Source organism: Pteropus medius, unplaced genomic scaffold, assembly GCF_902729225.1.
Source record: "Pteropus medius unplaced genomic scaffold, Ma_sr-lr_union100, whole genome shotgun sequence".
In the NCBI taxonomy this organism is placed as follows: Eukaryota; Metazoa; Chordata; class Mammalia; order Chiroptera; family Pteropodidae; genus Pteropus; species Pteropus medius.
Window position 1 is genome coordinate 10,018,760 of NW_024351543.1, and position 14,909 is coordinate 10,033,668.

General features: G+C 41.8%; 1 protein-coding gene across 1 annotated transcript in view; it reads left to right on the plus strand.

Annotated features, from left to right (window-relative positions):
• Positions 1 to 14,909, plus strand: part of SCN11A (sodium voltage-gated channel alpha subunit 11) — a 117,821-nt gene that overhangs the window by 73,263 nt on the left and 29,649 nt on the right. The window contains exons 13-18 of the mRNA XM_039843271.1: positions 484 to 657; positions 3,394 to 3,523; positions 4,587 to 4,825; positions 8,433 to 8,603; positions 10,564 to 10,902; positions 12,419 to 12,850. Coding sequence (XP_039699205.1) covers positions 484 to 657; positions 3,394 to 3,523; positions 4,587 to 4,825; positions 8,433 to 8,603; positions 10,564 to 10,902; positions 12,419 to 12,850 — 1,485 coding nt within the window. The remainder of the gene's footprint in view (positions 1 to 483; positions 658 to 3,393; positions 3,524 to 4,586; positions 4,826 to 8,432; positions 8,604 to 10,563; positions 10,903 to 12,418; positions 12,851 to 14,909) is intronic.

Consider the following 14,909-nt stretch of genomic DNA (forward strand, 5'->3'; position numbering starts at 1 on the left):
AGACAATAGCCATCTCTACGTTCTTGAAATTCCTGTCATATTTATAGGCCACTCTCATTGTGTCCCTGATACCTTTACATTTTTCCAGTTACATTCTAAGATTTTTCAGGGCAGGGACTATGTTTGATACTCTTTCTCACCCTCCACAGAGATTTGTCAGGAGGAAGGCCATCGTAAGTGCTTAAACATCTGCATCATCAGGCACAAACATCTTTTGAGTACCTAGTACATACTAGACACAGTGCTAAGGGTTTGTGATACAGAGATATGGAAGAGTCTCCCTGCCTTTGAGGGCTGCAATCTCTGTGGACAAATAGGACATGTTCCCCAGATAATGACAAAGTAGCATATTCCAGTTAGGTGACAAGCAATCTACACTGCTGCCAGAAAAGAGGAGAGACTGCCCACCAAGGCTGAGGTCATTTGCAGTGTTTCATGGGGAGGTATAATCTGTTCATTAATTTCTTTTGTTCACTTTCTAAGGCTCTGGTTGCCATGGGAATTGACAGAAGTTCACTTAATTCCCTTGAAGCATCATCTTTTTCCCCAAAGAAGAGAAAGCTATTTGGTAACAGGAAAAGGAAGTCCTTTTTTTTCAGAGAATCTGAGAAAGAACAGGTTCCAGGATCAGAGTCTGATGAGGATTCCCCAAAAAAGGTAAATCTTGGCCAAAGAGTTAATGATACCATATCACTGTTCAAGGAGATAGATCAAGTTGTCTGTCTAATTGAAAGGATTCATTTATTCATTCATCCATTTATCCAGCATCTATCTGCACATACTTTCCTGCATCTGTGTGTCTACTCAATTACCCATTTATTTACAAATGTTTATTTAAACATCTTTCTGTTTGACAGTGTTTACTCTCTGCTTGGCACTGGGGTGGGTACTGGGTCTACATGAGATGAATGAGGAAAAAACAACTAATGATGAAGACACACTAATAAGGAGGCAATTACTCTTCCGTGTGATGACGGACATGATGATTGCTATGGGACAGCAGAGGAGGAGCAGTGTTTTAGTGCGGGTTCCCTCCAAAGCCAACCTTGAGCTGTTAGAGTGCAAGTCTGTTATTTAGAAAGTGATCCCAGGAAGCACTGAGAAGGGAGGGAAGAAAGGATACATGGAAGAGAAGGTGGCCGATTGAGGTGCATATTATCAAGCCAGTTGCCAGTGAAGATAGTTGAAGTTTAACTTCTCTGGGGTAAGGGCACTAGAGTATTTATACACCAATTTAGGCTTTTCTTTGGTTAAAGACTGCTGGGGTCAGGAGACAATAATTTTCTTATATTTCTGACTTGCATTAGGGCAGAGGGGGTTAGAGTTGTCAGAGAAAGCCCTCAGGGTAAAGCCTGAGGACATAGGTTGGGGCCAACAGTAGCATCTGCTTCAGACAGCCAACCCACACTTCCAGACTTGGTGGGGGCTGGAGGAAGGGAAGTAGATCAGAGAAGCGTTCCCAGAGGAAGCAGCATCTAAGCTTAAAAGATGAATTAATAGGTAAAAGAAAGAATGGAGCACAAGTAGAGAGAAAACACATGCAATGACAAAGGCCTGGAAGTGAAGCGGAGCAGGAGACCATGACCCCGTAGAAAACTTGCAAGTGTGTGTGTGCACATGCACGTGTGTGTGTGTGTGTGTCTGTGTGTGTGTCTGTGTGTGTGTCTGTGTCTGTGTGTATGTGATGAGGATGGAGTAGTGGGTAGCAAGAGGCTACAGTGGTAAGATGGGGCCATTACAAAAAAGCCTTAAAACCAAGCTAAGGAGTTCACTCTTTACACTGAGAGCAAGGGGTTAAGCAGCCTTGGAAAGTTCTAAGCAAAAGTGATGTGACCAGATTTACATTTTCGAAATCCTGGGTGGATCGGAGAAAGGCGATTAGAGGAGGGCAAGACTGGAGTCAACCAATTAAGAAGTTGTTACAATAAGAGAGGACAATGGCTTGAACTGTGGTTAGGGCAAGGAGGATGGAGAGAGATGAACAGACGACGGTGACCTACAGAAGATAAAATTTGGCAACTGACTAGATGTGGAGGGTGGGGATGATGCCCAGTGTATAGCTTGGGTGGCTGACTTGATGGAGGGTAATTTACTGAGACAGGAAAGAAACGTGTTCTGAGGACGAGGAGGATAGCAAGTTCAGTTTTGGACGTGTCAGTTTTGAGGTGCTTATGGGCATCTAAGCAGGGATATCGAGTAGCAGGTTGGATATGCTGGAATGAAGCTATGGGGCGGGAGGCGGTGTGTGCCGTAGGAAAATAGCTATTCTTATTACGGTAGGAGATGTTTAAACATGTGTTAATTGTGGAAGAGAAGTCAGAAGAGGGAAAAATGTTAAAGATAGAGGCCAGGGAATAATGGCTAGAGCCACTTTTCTGAGACAGGAGGAAGATCGAAGTGAGCGTGCCTGCCAGAGAATGGGGTGGGGAAAGGGAGTGAGGGGCCTTTGCAGAAGTAGATGGATGGACCTCATCCACTGCTGTAAGCAGTCTTCTGATGGAGTGATGAAAAGATCTCATAGTTTAGAGGCTTCTTTGCTGTCAGACCACAGCATTATTGAAGAGACTGCAAATAATTTTTTAAAATTTGAAAGTTTCTCTTTGTTCCACAAAGACCCACACACCTAATACAAAATGTCTCTTTCCTTTATGTAGAACAAGAAATAGTTATAGAAGGATTACAGGCTGCCTTTAGAGTAGCTTATTACAAAGGGATAGTTCCCTCTGGGGCCCTACTTGGTCAGAACTTTTGGGAAATAACTCATTATGAATACTCGCGTTTCTTGGATAGCTGATGGTTTATGTCCTTTAATCTCCAGAGTATTTAGAATTGTAAGTGAGGTAGAGTCAATAAGCCGTTGGGCACAGCCTGAGAGAACACTTGAGTTTTAGTACAGAGATTTTGTGGTATTTATTTTGACAGTTCTTTTCAGTAACTGACTATTTCAAAATCTATTTAGGCAGCCATTTAAGGCACTTCACTTTCTGTCCCCAGTCCACCTTTCTAAACTTATTTCCCACTTCTGCCCTTTGTAAACATGGTTTCCAAATTAAGACTTTTTACTGCTTTCATACTCTGAACCATTGCTCGTTAGTTTTTGTAAAATTAGATTTGCTCTTTGTTGACAATGAGTAAGTCACAGAGAAAGAAAAAAATTTATAGGTAAGATTCTAGAAATGTGCATACATAAAAAGTATGAGTGGTCAAACCATATTTCTCATTTATTAAATATGAAATAAGAAAACTGAACATCTGTCATGCCATGATGTTGAAATGAATCAGTCTATGCAAAATATTGAACATCTATGCTGTATGTGGCATTGAAACAAAGCAGTTTGTGAAGTTTTGAAGAGTCAGCACCTTCTCTTAGAAAGTCCATGTCTTCTTTTACAGCCTTACCTCCTAGAGCAAACCAAACGACTGTCTCAGAACCTGTCAGTGGACTTCTGCGAAGAGCACAGAGACCCTCTCCAAAGGCAGAGGGCGCTGAGTGCTGTCAGCATCCTCACCATCACCATGCAGGGTAAGTTCTGACTCTCAGCCCAACAGGGAGCCTAACTTCGATGACGTCCTTCCTTTCTCCCTCTCTTAAGCCCCTGTCCTCCTCCCCGCTCCCCACCCCGAAACCCTCTGCAGCCCACTGTACTTCTTGCAAAGAGTGATTTCCTGTGCCTTTTTGGAGCACGTGAGCAAAGTGATTTGGAAGAAATGGGTCTTCCCTCTTGGCCCGCCCTGAGTCGGTACTTGGGTAGGGTGGGAACTGACTAAACTTGGGACTAAGAGCACAAATGAAACCTCCTGATTAGGCCAGGCAATCACAGGAGGTCTCAGTGACAGTGATAGTCAGCCAAAGAAGAGAAGACATCGAAGTTTCCAGTAGGTGGCCGTTGTCACTGAAGATAGAGTTAGGAATCTGGAATGGAAATAGAAGACCTATGTTGACAGTCTGGATCCATCTGATGCACCTGATTAACAGCAGGTAACAAGGACCCAGCTAAGGGGTTGGGGATCAAGGGCAAGACTCAAGTCCCTGTAAGAATGAGGCCCTTTTGAGCCTGTCGCATTACCTCACATGGCCTGCATGAATCCCTGAAATGGTGCCAGGGAAATCGGAGGGGCAGTCGCTTTGAGGCCTGAAATCAAGCAGTTGAGAGAGGGCTGCTTGTTTCAGTGCGTATAAATGCTCCTGCCTGACTGTATCTCCTTCCCCTGAGCCCCAATAGCTCCCCATGCCTCTGTTACAGCTGTCAGTATGGTCTGCCTGGAGGGAACATAACTTGAGGCTGGTGTCTGTCTCCCTCATTGGTCCCCATGGAAGAGAGAGTGCTGACTTACTCATTTGTATCTCTAACAGTGCAGCCCAGTTCCTAAATGTTCAATACAAATGTAAAGAATTGACATACCTGACTCCACCCCATGAAAGTTGGATGTGGGGCACCTCCCCGGCTACACCAGTCATTGCCCTTCTCGACTGATCATGTATAACGAGAGACCCCAGAGAAGAGGAGGGAAGGAATGTACTCAGGCAGAGAGCAGCCAGACTGGTTCAGAGATAACTCCTCAACTGCTCTTTCGTTCTCCTCCAGAACAAGAAAAATCCCAGGAGGCTTGCTTCCCGTGTGGGGAAAACCTGGCATCCAGATACCTCGTGTGGGACTGTAGCCCCCGGTGGATATGCTTTAAGAAGGCCCTGAGAACCGTGATGACCGACCCCTTTACTGAGCTGGCCATCACCATCTGCATCATAATCAATACTATCTTCTTGGCCATGGAGCATCACAAAATGGACCAGAGTTTTGAGCGTATTTTGTATACAGGAAATTTGGTAACTTTAGGCTTTTTAAATAAAACATATTTCAAACTTTGAATTATAACCCTTTCCAAGTCTAGACATTTTGTGAGTGGCCCAACCCAACCTAGGTCTTTGGTCCTCTTAAGTGGAGTAAAGAGAAAAGATGACAGTTAGGGTTTTGTTTTTACTCAGTTCAGTAGTTTCCCACAGGGCCTGTGTTGGCCCCTCTAGTATATTATGGTGTCTTTTTAGTCATCCAATCGTAAGCCAGAAGCAAGTAGACATCTTTAAATGTCAACTGCTTAGAATAATTAAAAAAACATTAACCATATCCAGAGGCTCATGATAATGAATACCAAGGTCATTGGTGATACTGATGACATCATTTGTCACAAAATAATGTGGCTGCTATGACTAGGTGTTATTCCACTGGAAAGATGAGTCAAGGCCAAGCACTTTCCTGGAAGTGGGTGTCCTTAGCTGTGGGGTAGGGATCCAGATTTGAGTCTGCTTCAGTATGTTTCTTACTGGATGAATCTAGTCTCAGTTAAATTGGGCAAACTAGTATAGGAGAGCTGACTTTTCAAGAATTGTTTACTTTAATTCATAGTTCCTGCGGAAGACATTTTTTCCCAAAGGAAGATTAGTCTCCAAAATATCAGAAATTACAAATAATTACCAACTGAATGTTCTACCCAAATTAACTAATGAGTTAATAGGCTAAAAATCTTACCAGAATGTCTAGCCCTTTCTTCTTAAAGTTTTATTTTATTTTTCCATTTTGAAAAGCAATATATGCTTTTTTAGAGTTTAAAAATAAGGGAAAATAAAAATAAAGGAAATACAAAGAAGAAACTCATTTCCTATGGTCCTACTAACAAAGATGATCATTTTTAGCATTGCAGAGTATTTCTAGGCAGTGTGTTTGGATGGATGAATGGATGGATGGATGGATGGATGGATGGATGGATGGATGGATGGATGGATATATTTTTAAAATTCACTTATTTACATTGGTGAGAACCCGCTGTATCTATTGAATCAGGAGTTGGTCCACAGAGCTACTTCTATGTATCAAGTTAAGGATGGTGTAGAACCGGAGACAGCTACCTTACCCTCAGTCCCACATCCCTCCCAGGAGGAGCAGGGCTACAGTGAGACTGCCGTACAAGGCTAGGGTGGATCTCCTTACAGACAGTCTGCATGTAAGTTTCTCTCCCCATACTGCCTTTAGGCAGAGGTGCCTTGGCAGTGTTCAAGGGTTGGGTCAGGTTCCATGCTGCATGATAAACTTAACACACACAGTACCTTCTAACAGGCTTAGTCTTCTGGGCTCCAGGCCAGTGTATTCAGCTATCTCCTGCTGAAGTGTCCCAAGAATTGGGCTGATGGTTTTGTTTCACTTGAAAGCAGAATGCTATACCCTCAGGGCCATGCTCCCTGTCTCATCAGAGTCAGCAGAGCCATCTTTCAGCACCTCCTGGTAGATGGAGTTATTGGATAAGTTCCAGAGAATACCCAAAGAACCCAGAGTTATTCCCCCGGACAGGGCTTTACAATTGCAGAGATGTTCATCACTTATCAGCTGGTCCAACTATGAGAAAAGCCCCCTCAGATTTTCCACTGACTAGGCATCCTGAGTGTTGAGGTGAAGCTGCATTTTGCAGTCAGAAGCTGGCTAATTAAGTGACATTCTTCTTCACTCTCTCCAGAAGCAGAAGGAGAGACAGGGACATCGTTGGTGTCTGAGGACACAGGCAGCAGCGGCACCCCAACTCCTGAAAATTGATGAGAAGCATGTAGAGCTGGCACGTAGCCGTGATTCCATTCCATGTTCAGTATTCTTTAGACATACAGTACAAAGATGGCAGCCACTCCATCTATTGTGTCCTTATGGCAGTGGTAGATGGAGACCAGGGAGCTTTGAGTTCCAAAGAATACGTCCAAACCTCCCTCTGCTGGTGGGCCAGGATTAAGCTGGCCTATGGAGTTTTGTAGGCCTGGACTTGGAAATGGACTCTTTAGGCTTCAGGATACCCAGAATCAGGGGAGTACACTGAGCTCCCAAGAAGCCATAAATAGCACTGGAATTGGATTGCAAAACCAATGGTCCCAAGGCATCAGGGAGTCCGTAGGGCCAGACACCTACAGCCTGAAGGAGACCAGAGGAGGAGGAGTGTGTCAAAGGGGCTGAGGATCAGTCCAGCACAGTTAACTAACTAGAACAGGCAAAACTACATGCCTTTAGGCACTGGGTGTGGCATTGGGCAGGGGTAGCTAGCAATATTGGAAAAGGTAGATATAAGCTTTGAATTTTCTTTGTCACCCTTGATTTCTTTTTTATTTTCTATCCTGGATTTATCTTTGCCTATCCTTTTATTTTGACTCATGTCATTTTATTATGAGAATTTTAAAAATAAATAGTAAGTAATTGAAATAAAATAATTTAGATGAATTAAAAGAACTTAGATGCAGACTGTCTGTAAGGAGACCACCCTGGCCTTTTATTAGTGCTCACATGAGCAAAATGACATTTGGTTAGCCATGCATTAAAAAAAGATCATCTGTTACTTTTAAGAGGGAGATTTAATCATTTGCAGGTTGTTGTTTTTATTTTCTAGAACTATAGAGGATAGTTATAACTGACAACATTTTAAAGGCTTTAACCCTTTTTATTTTACTTTATAATTTTCATACTATAATTTTCTCATTTCCATTTATTAGAAAGAGAGAGAGATGGAGAATGTGCTATTTGCTATGAAGAAATGCTTTGTTTTATCTTCTATATCAAAGATATAGAAAATAGATTTAGTTTTGATTTTGGCTACTGCGTATTAAACATTTTGCAAGTTTCTTAAGACTATTTATCTAAGTATCAAAGACAGGACAAAAAATTATTTTCGCTCATGGAAAACACATAATTAACCACTTTTGCAATTTTTACCCCTCTTTTTTAATTCTCTGGTATTTAGTTCTAGAGTGAAAAGCCCTGTGTTCTGAGTGAGGTTTTAGGATTATATTCCAACTCACTAATCTTCCTTTCAGCCATAATCAATCTAGGGCTTATCCTCTAATTGAGTTGCTCAAAGACATTTTTCTGTCTCTGGTAGTGTTTTTCAATTCTCTGCTCTGGGCCCCGTTTTAAAATTTTTCTGATCAAGATGTTGATATTGAGTGGTTTAGGCGAACTCCTCCTGGATTCTGGTTTATGGAGGATATTTATCTTTAATTTTCAGAGCTGTTGTATAGTTCTCCCTTTTTGGAGTTTTTATTAGCATTTTAAAGAGAACTCAGAGGAGTCGATCGAGACTTCCTATCATTTTGCCGTCTACCAAAAGAAGCTAATTTTGCCTTATTTTTGACAGAATGAGAAATAACATTTCTTCTCCATCCCGATGTCTGTGAGCTTGGTAACGTTGGACTGGGCACCACGGAAGGGGGTGGACAGGGGAGTAAAGGTAGAGTGAGGTTCATGGACAGTAGTAAATGTGTCTTTTTCATAGATTTCAGGGTATATTGTGCGACCGCGAGAATACATTTTATTTCTCCGTGACCTCTGTAATTCCCTGGGACCATTCTTAAAAGTGTGTGTCCAAGGAGAGGTAATTTCCTTTTCTCATTTTTCCTTGTCTCGCTGTAGGTGTTCACTGGCATTTTTACGGCAGAAATGTGCCTAAAAATCATCGCGCTTGACCCCTACCACTACTTTCGCCGAGGCTGGAACGTCTTTGACAGCATTGTCGCTCTTCTCAGTGTTACAGATGTGATGATGAATAAAATAAATGTGCCGCTGTTCCATTCCCTACGAGTGGTGAGGCACTTACTTTCTTATTTTACTGAATAACTTCAGCAGCCAGGATTGAAAAGAGTCTTGAGTGAGTTCAGTGGCTATTTTGGGTTAAACTTTAGCTTGTCTTACATTAACCCAAGAACCAGAACTGTACTCCTTTTCCCACCCAGGTCTTTGATACCATTGGGAGCCCCAGGAGGTCTTCTGTCAACTGAACCCCTACTCTCTTAGCCCCACCCTCACCCCCACCCCGCCAAGATGACCCTTTAGGCAACCCTATGCAAAATTGTGTCTTACGGTGTCAGGACTCCGTTCTTTGCTTTGTGTACAATCACTCCAATGATCTCTTCCCCCACGGAGCTCTGAGCCAGGCACCATCACCTCTGGGCTCACCAAGGTGGTTTAGACTCCAGATCCCAGGAAGGGATGGGTGCTGCCAGCAGATGCTGTCTCACAAGTCCCTCCTCACTGCTATCAGTGCCTCGTTCCTGTTCTGTAGACTTTGCCCTCCATCCACTAACCATTGCGGGCATTCTCACAACATTTGCAGAGTACCTGATATGAGCTGACACAAGGGAAAGCTCAGAGATGAGGAAAGCACTGTTTTCAAGGAATTTGCAGTTCACAAGACAGAACCAGAAATGACCACAAGGCAAAGTAAAGTGTGACCAAGCCCACGAGAGGTGTAGATAAGAAGCTATAGAGAAATCACATCTGAGAGGAGAATTAGGAAACCACAAAAGATGGCCTTTTGTCCTTTTTCAAATATTAATTTGACATGGATAGGATTTCTAAGCCTATAGAGTAAGACATTTGATTCAGTTACCTAAGTAAACATTTTATACTTGGGATATGTTAGGAGATCATACTGCTCAAAGCGAGGCATTGTTAAGCTGCTCTCCTAAAGTTTTATTGGTACTCAAGTGAGCAAAATTACATTACTTTACTATTGTTTAGGCTTATTTCAGCCACGCACTGAAGCAAGAAACTCTGTGGCATTGTCTGCATATGCGACTAAAACCACAATTTCTCCTAGCTCCACTCTGAGTAGACAGTGATGGTCCTTCTCTTGGGACATAAGACTTACTGACCTGCAATATTTCCACCCCTAAATAGTTGATAACTGAACAACATTGTACCTTGGAGTTAAACCATTGGTTTACATTGAAAGTTACTATAAGAAATAACCTATAAAACTGGTTTCTGTGTTTTCTCTAATGCTATTGCCTCTTGAAATGTCTGTAGGTTTCCATGGAAAAAAATGTCTCTTTTTGTGAGTAGCTGTTTGCCTTTTCTCTCCTGGTTACAAAACATATGACACTCATTGTCATAAATTTTAGATTCAGACTCGCAACCTAAGTTATATAATGCAGGAATTAGCAAACATTTTCTGTAAAAGGCCAGATGGTAAATATTTTCAGCCTTACAGGTCATATGGTCTCTGTTGAACCATTCAACTTTGTCATCGTAGCACAAATGTAGCCATAGACATTCAAGAACAAATGAGTGTGACTTTATGAAGGTGGAAATTTGAACTTCAGACAATTTTAATGTGTAATAAAATATCCTTCTCTTGATTATTACATTTAAAAATGTAAAAAGCATTCTTACTTCTGAGGCCATACAAAAATGGTCAATGGGATGGATTTGGCTCTCAAGCCCAAGTTTTTAACTCCTGGTATATATTTTATGTAATAAACCTGTATGCTCAATTCCATCATCACGATCCCAAAGTTTTTATCATTGAAATATAATTAGAACAAAATATTTCCATTTTTAAAACCAAAAAATAGATATAGATGAGTATCAGATTGGGACATGGAGTTGGTAACTATGCTCAGGATGGATTTGGCCTTGAAAAGATGTTTGAAAACCATTAACGCTGTGTTTTGGGAATATATCATTTGTTTTACAGGCGAACAGGTAGAGTTTGTCCTTAACTGGCTTTTCTTCTGTTTTTGTTCATTGTCTGTTTCTACAGCTAAGAGTCTTCAAGTTAGCCAAATCGTGGCCAACTTTAAACACACTGATTAAGATCATCGGCCACTCCGTTGGAGCCCTGGGAAACCTGACCGTGGTCCTGGCCATTGTGGTCTTTATTTTCTCAGTAGTCGGCATGCAGATGTTCGGCTCTAAATTCAATTCCGAAAAGTGTCCACGGCGCTGGCACATGGGGGACTTTTATCACTCTTTTCTGGTGGTGTTCCGCATCCTCTGTGGGGAATGGATCGAAAACATGTGGGAGTGTATGCAAAACGTCGATAACGCACAGCTGTGCATTGTTGTCTTTCTGTTGATCATGGTGATAGGAAAGCTCGTGGTGAGTGTCTCAGACTTTAAAAGAAATCTGTGGACAGACAAATGTATTGGCTTCTTTTGAAACACGTCACTAGTGAAATTCTTATTCTAAGTATAATAAGTTTAATGTTATATGATATTAATAATTTGTGTTTGAATTTGGTGTTCATGTTGACTGATGCCCCAATAGCTATTCTGCTCCGGGTAATTATTATAAAATCGTCATATTTTCTTTGCTAATAATTGGCTGAGATAGGAGTTTGTGACTTAATTTGGTCAATAAGATGTAAAGGGATGTCCATGAGGAAGGTTCCTTATTCTAAAAAGAAGAAGGGATGAGGGGAGAAAAGGCCCTTTTACTCCCTCTAGGCCATTTTATGACTGACTCCTGGCAGAACCACAAACATTGTGCAACTGTGAGTAAAATCAGCCTAAGACAAAGCTAGCACTGAGGAAGGTAGAGTGAAAAGGTGGAACAAGCCTATCTTCATTTCATAACTGGTTCCCTGTTTTATTTTCAAATTTCTGGTTATGTTACATTTTCTTATTAAGCTGTCTTGAGCCTGTTACTTGCAGCTGGAACCATAGGTATTTATGGAGAGGCTAATTAGGCGTACACCAGTGGGGGTCTGAAGGGACAGGAGACATGCAGGGATGCCTGAGCACACAGGATGTTCAGAATCGGATTGGGGCTGTGGTGCAAACATAATTAGGTGCCTGCACACGATAGTTTTATCCTAAGTACTTAATAAGTAGTGTAGCTAGATAGTAAGTGATACAGAAGATCAGAAGAGCAGGGTATCACCAGTGGGAGTAGGAAGGGAGCATTAAGAAAGGATTTGTGTAACGTATGGTACTTGAGAATGGTATTTTTGAGCTGGCGAGAACCACAAAAAGGAGTTTGAAGAGATAAAGAAGATGAATTAGGGGTATTTAAGTGTAGGCAAAAATCCTAAGTAGAAAGCTGTTTAGATGATCTGAATTTAAAGTGATATGTGCTTCAGTAGAAGAGCTGGAGATTTGAGTCTGACCCCTCTGGCTCTGCCCCAACAGCTCAGTGCAGATCGAGCAGCGGGACCTGAAGATCTTGCTTAAAGTACAGCATCTCTCAAATTGTGTAAACAGGAGAGGACCCCACAGTGGTCTAAGCATCAGTCTCATATCCCTGTGGGCAATTCCAGCAAAAATCCAAGCTCATGATTCTGTCCAATTCCCCAAGAATATACACTTCTGATTTTGCCACATGGTTATACCATTCTGCTCTACCCTAGCCAGACTCTACATATTGCTTATATGCAGATAAACTAGATTTTAGCTGTTTGTACCCTTTCGCTTCCTTTTTTTTTTTTTTGTCTTATGCTATTTCTATTACTCCTTAATTGTCTCTCCTTTTACTTATTTTATAGATGAACTTTCTTGAGAAATAGAAGGAGAGAACTCTCATTTGATTTTGTTTGGGGTCTTGGTGAATAGTTGTTCTGGAAACCTACCGTATCCTTTCCTTTGCTAAATTTTTCATTCTCCATGCCCCTCCCCAGGTACTCAACCTCTTCATTGCCTTGCTGCTCAATTCCTTTAGCAATGAGGAGAGAGATGGGAACTCAGAAGGAGAGGCCAAGAAAACCAAAGTCCAGTTAGCCTTGGATCGGTTCCACCGGGCTTTTTGTTTTATGCTACATACTCTTGAGCATTTCTGTTGCAAGCGGTACAGGAGGCAAAACTTACCAAAGCAGAAAGAGGTGGCAGGAGGCTCTTCTGCAGAGAGCAAAGATGTCATTCCCCTGGTCACAGAAGTGAAAAAAGGCCCAGAGACCTGGGAGGAGTTCAGTGTCCTAACTTCTGCACCAAAGACCTTGGTTGTCGGGCATGATTGGACTTGGTTGGCCCCACTCGCCGAGGAAGAAGATGACATTGAATCTCCTGAGGAAGATAACGCACAGCCTGTCACACAACCTGAGGCTGGAAAACAGGTATGAAAGGTTCGCACATAGACTTAGGGGTTGAACAGAGCTACAGTTGCCATGGGGCACTGGTTGCTTCATGCAGGAATAATAAGGGTATAAAATGTGGCCACTCCTCAGTACCCATGTGCTCATCCCAGGGCTTGTCCTAATCATGGTCTTGTACATATGGTACAGATGGGATGTGTCAGAGGAGTTCAGAGGGGGCAAGATCAGTGTGGGCTGGGGCAATGGGAATCAGATGCCTTTGGTTGAGCCCTAAAATAATTTGGATTGAATGTAAGATGAGGAAAGGGAGTGTAGAAAGTGAAGTGAATAGCGTAGAAAGAGAGACAGTGGTAGGAACAACCTCAGTCTCTGTAGGGATCAGCTGAGGGTCATGCTTGAGGAGTGGTGGGAGACGAGGGCTGTCAGTTCCTATTACACGTATGTTGCACCTCTGTAGTTGCCCCACAGGTCTTGGGTCCCCCCCCCCTCATATTTTTTTCTCTTTGCTTTTCAGTTTTGGAGGTTTCTATTGAGATATCCTCAAGCTCAGAGAGTCTTTCCTCAGCTGTGCCCAGTGTACTAATAAGTGCATCAATGGCATTCTTCATTTCTGTTACAATGTTTTTGATTTCTAACATTTCCTTTTTATTCTCTGTTGGACTTTCCATCTCTCTGCTTAAATGGCTGTCTACTTTATTCAGTAGAGCCATTAGCATTTTAATCATAGTTGTTTTAAATTCCTGGTCTGTTAATTCCAACATCTCTGCCATGTTGAATCTGGTTCTGATGCTTGCTCTGTCTCTTCAAACTGTGTTTTTTGCCTTTTAGTATGCCTTGTAATGATTTCTTCATAGTTGGAAATGATGGGCTGGGTAGACGGAGCTGCTATAAATTGGTCTTTAGGAATGTATTGGTAAAGTGTGTGTGGGGGGGAAATGGAAAGATTCTATGAAAGAACGAGGGGGAGAGGGAAGAGTTCACAAATACGTAGAAATTAAATAAAACATTCTTAAATAACCAACAAGTCAAAGAATAAATCACACACAAAAAATATTTTAAAAAGGTTGGATTAAAAAAGAGAGCCCAATATCTTGGCTCCATTCACCAGGAATTTGGCCTTTTCAACTCAGTGTTGGAGGGAATAAATCAAAGCTCATGACCTGCACCTCCTGGTGACATGCATATCCTTTGATTGAAAGCTGAGGGTAGAGGGAGCCCCATCTTTTTGGTCTCATCTACCTAGGGTAGCGCTTCCATCAAACTGATGTGGGGGGCTAGGGAAGGAGAGAGCAAGTCATGACTCAGCTTCCATGGACTCCTGCTATTATTACTGAATTTTGTAGATTTTCGTGAATGAATATTTCTTCTTTGCTGTATACCCATAAGACAATTTCCAGAGACTTTAAATGATTTTTAAAAAATATTTTCACCACTTATGCTTATTTCCCTGGGGACCATGTCCACAGAGCTCCTTATGCTGACATCCAGGAAGTGAAACTCTCTCTATATTTTTATTAAGTCCTAACTTAGAAGTTTTAAAGATACTTTCAGATTATTATGTAACTTTTTTTTTTCTTGAGTAAATCTCAGTAGTTAATTTTGGAGGGACTACTTATTTTGTGTTTGTCTTCTTATATATTTTGGAGTGTTAGTTTGAAAACTCACCTTTGGTGGGAAGATCTGTCACTCTTTGCAGGCTAAGTTCTGTGGTGTCTTCAATGGACCGTTCTAAGGCATCCATTTCAGAACCAAGTCTTATATTGCCAACTTGGAATTCTTGTCAAGTAGTGATACTAGGCCTATTGCCCATTCAGTCACTGAGCCAGTGTGTACCTTTGCCCAGGTCCTATTTCTGTGGTTGTTTTTCCTCCTGCCTCCCTAGTTATGCAACTTTGTATAATCATAATTCTACACATTGGCCACAGCTCATATTGGCTTTCTCTCTTAAGTGCAAGAAATTCAACTCAGTCCAACGTTTCAAGCCCTGGACATAGCTGTGATTCCCTTCCTCACATGGGGTACTTTTAGTCATCATTAACTTCTGTGTGCTTGAAATTGTTACTACTTTATATTTCTGTTC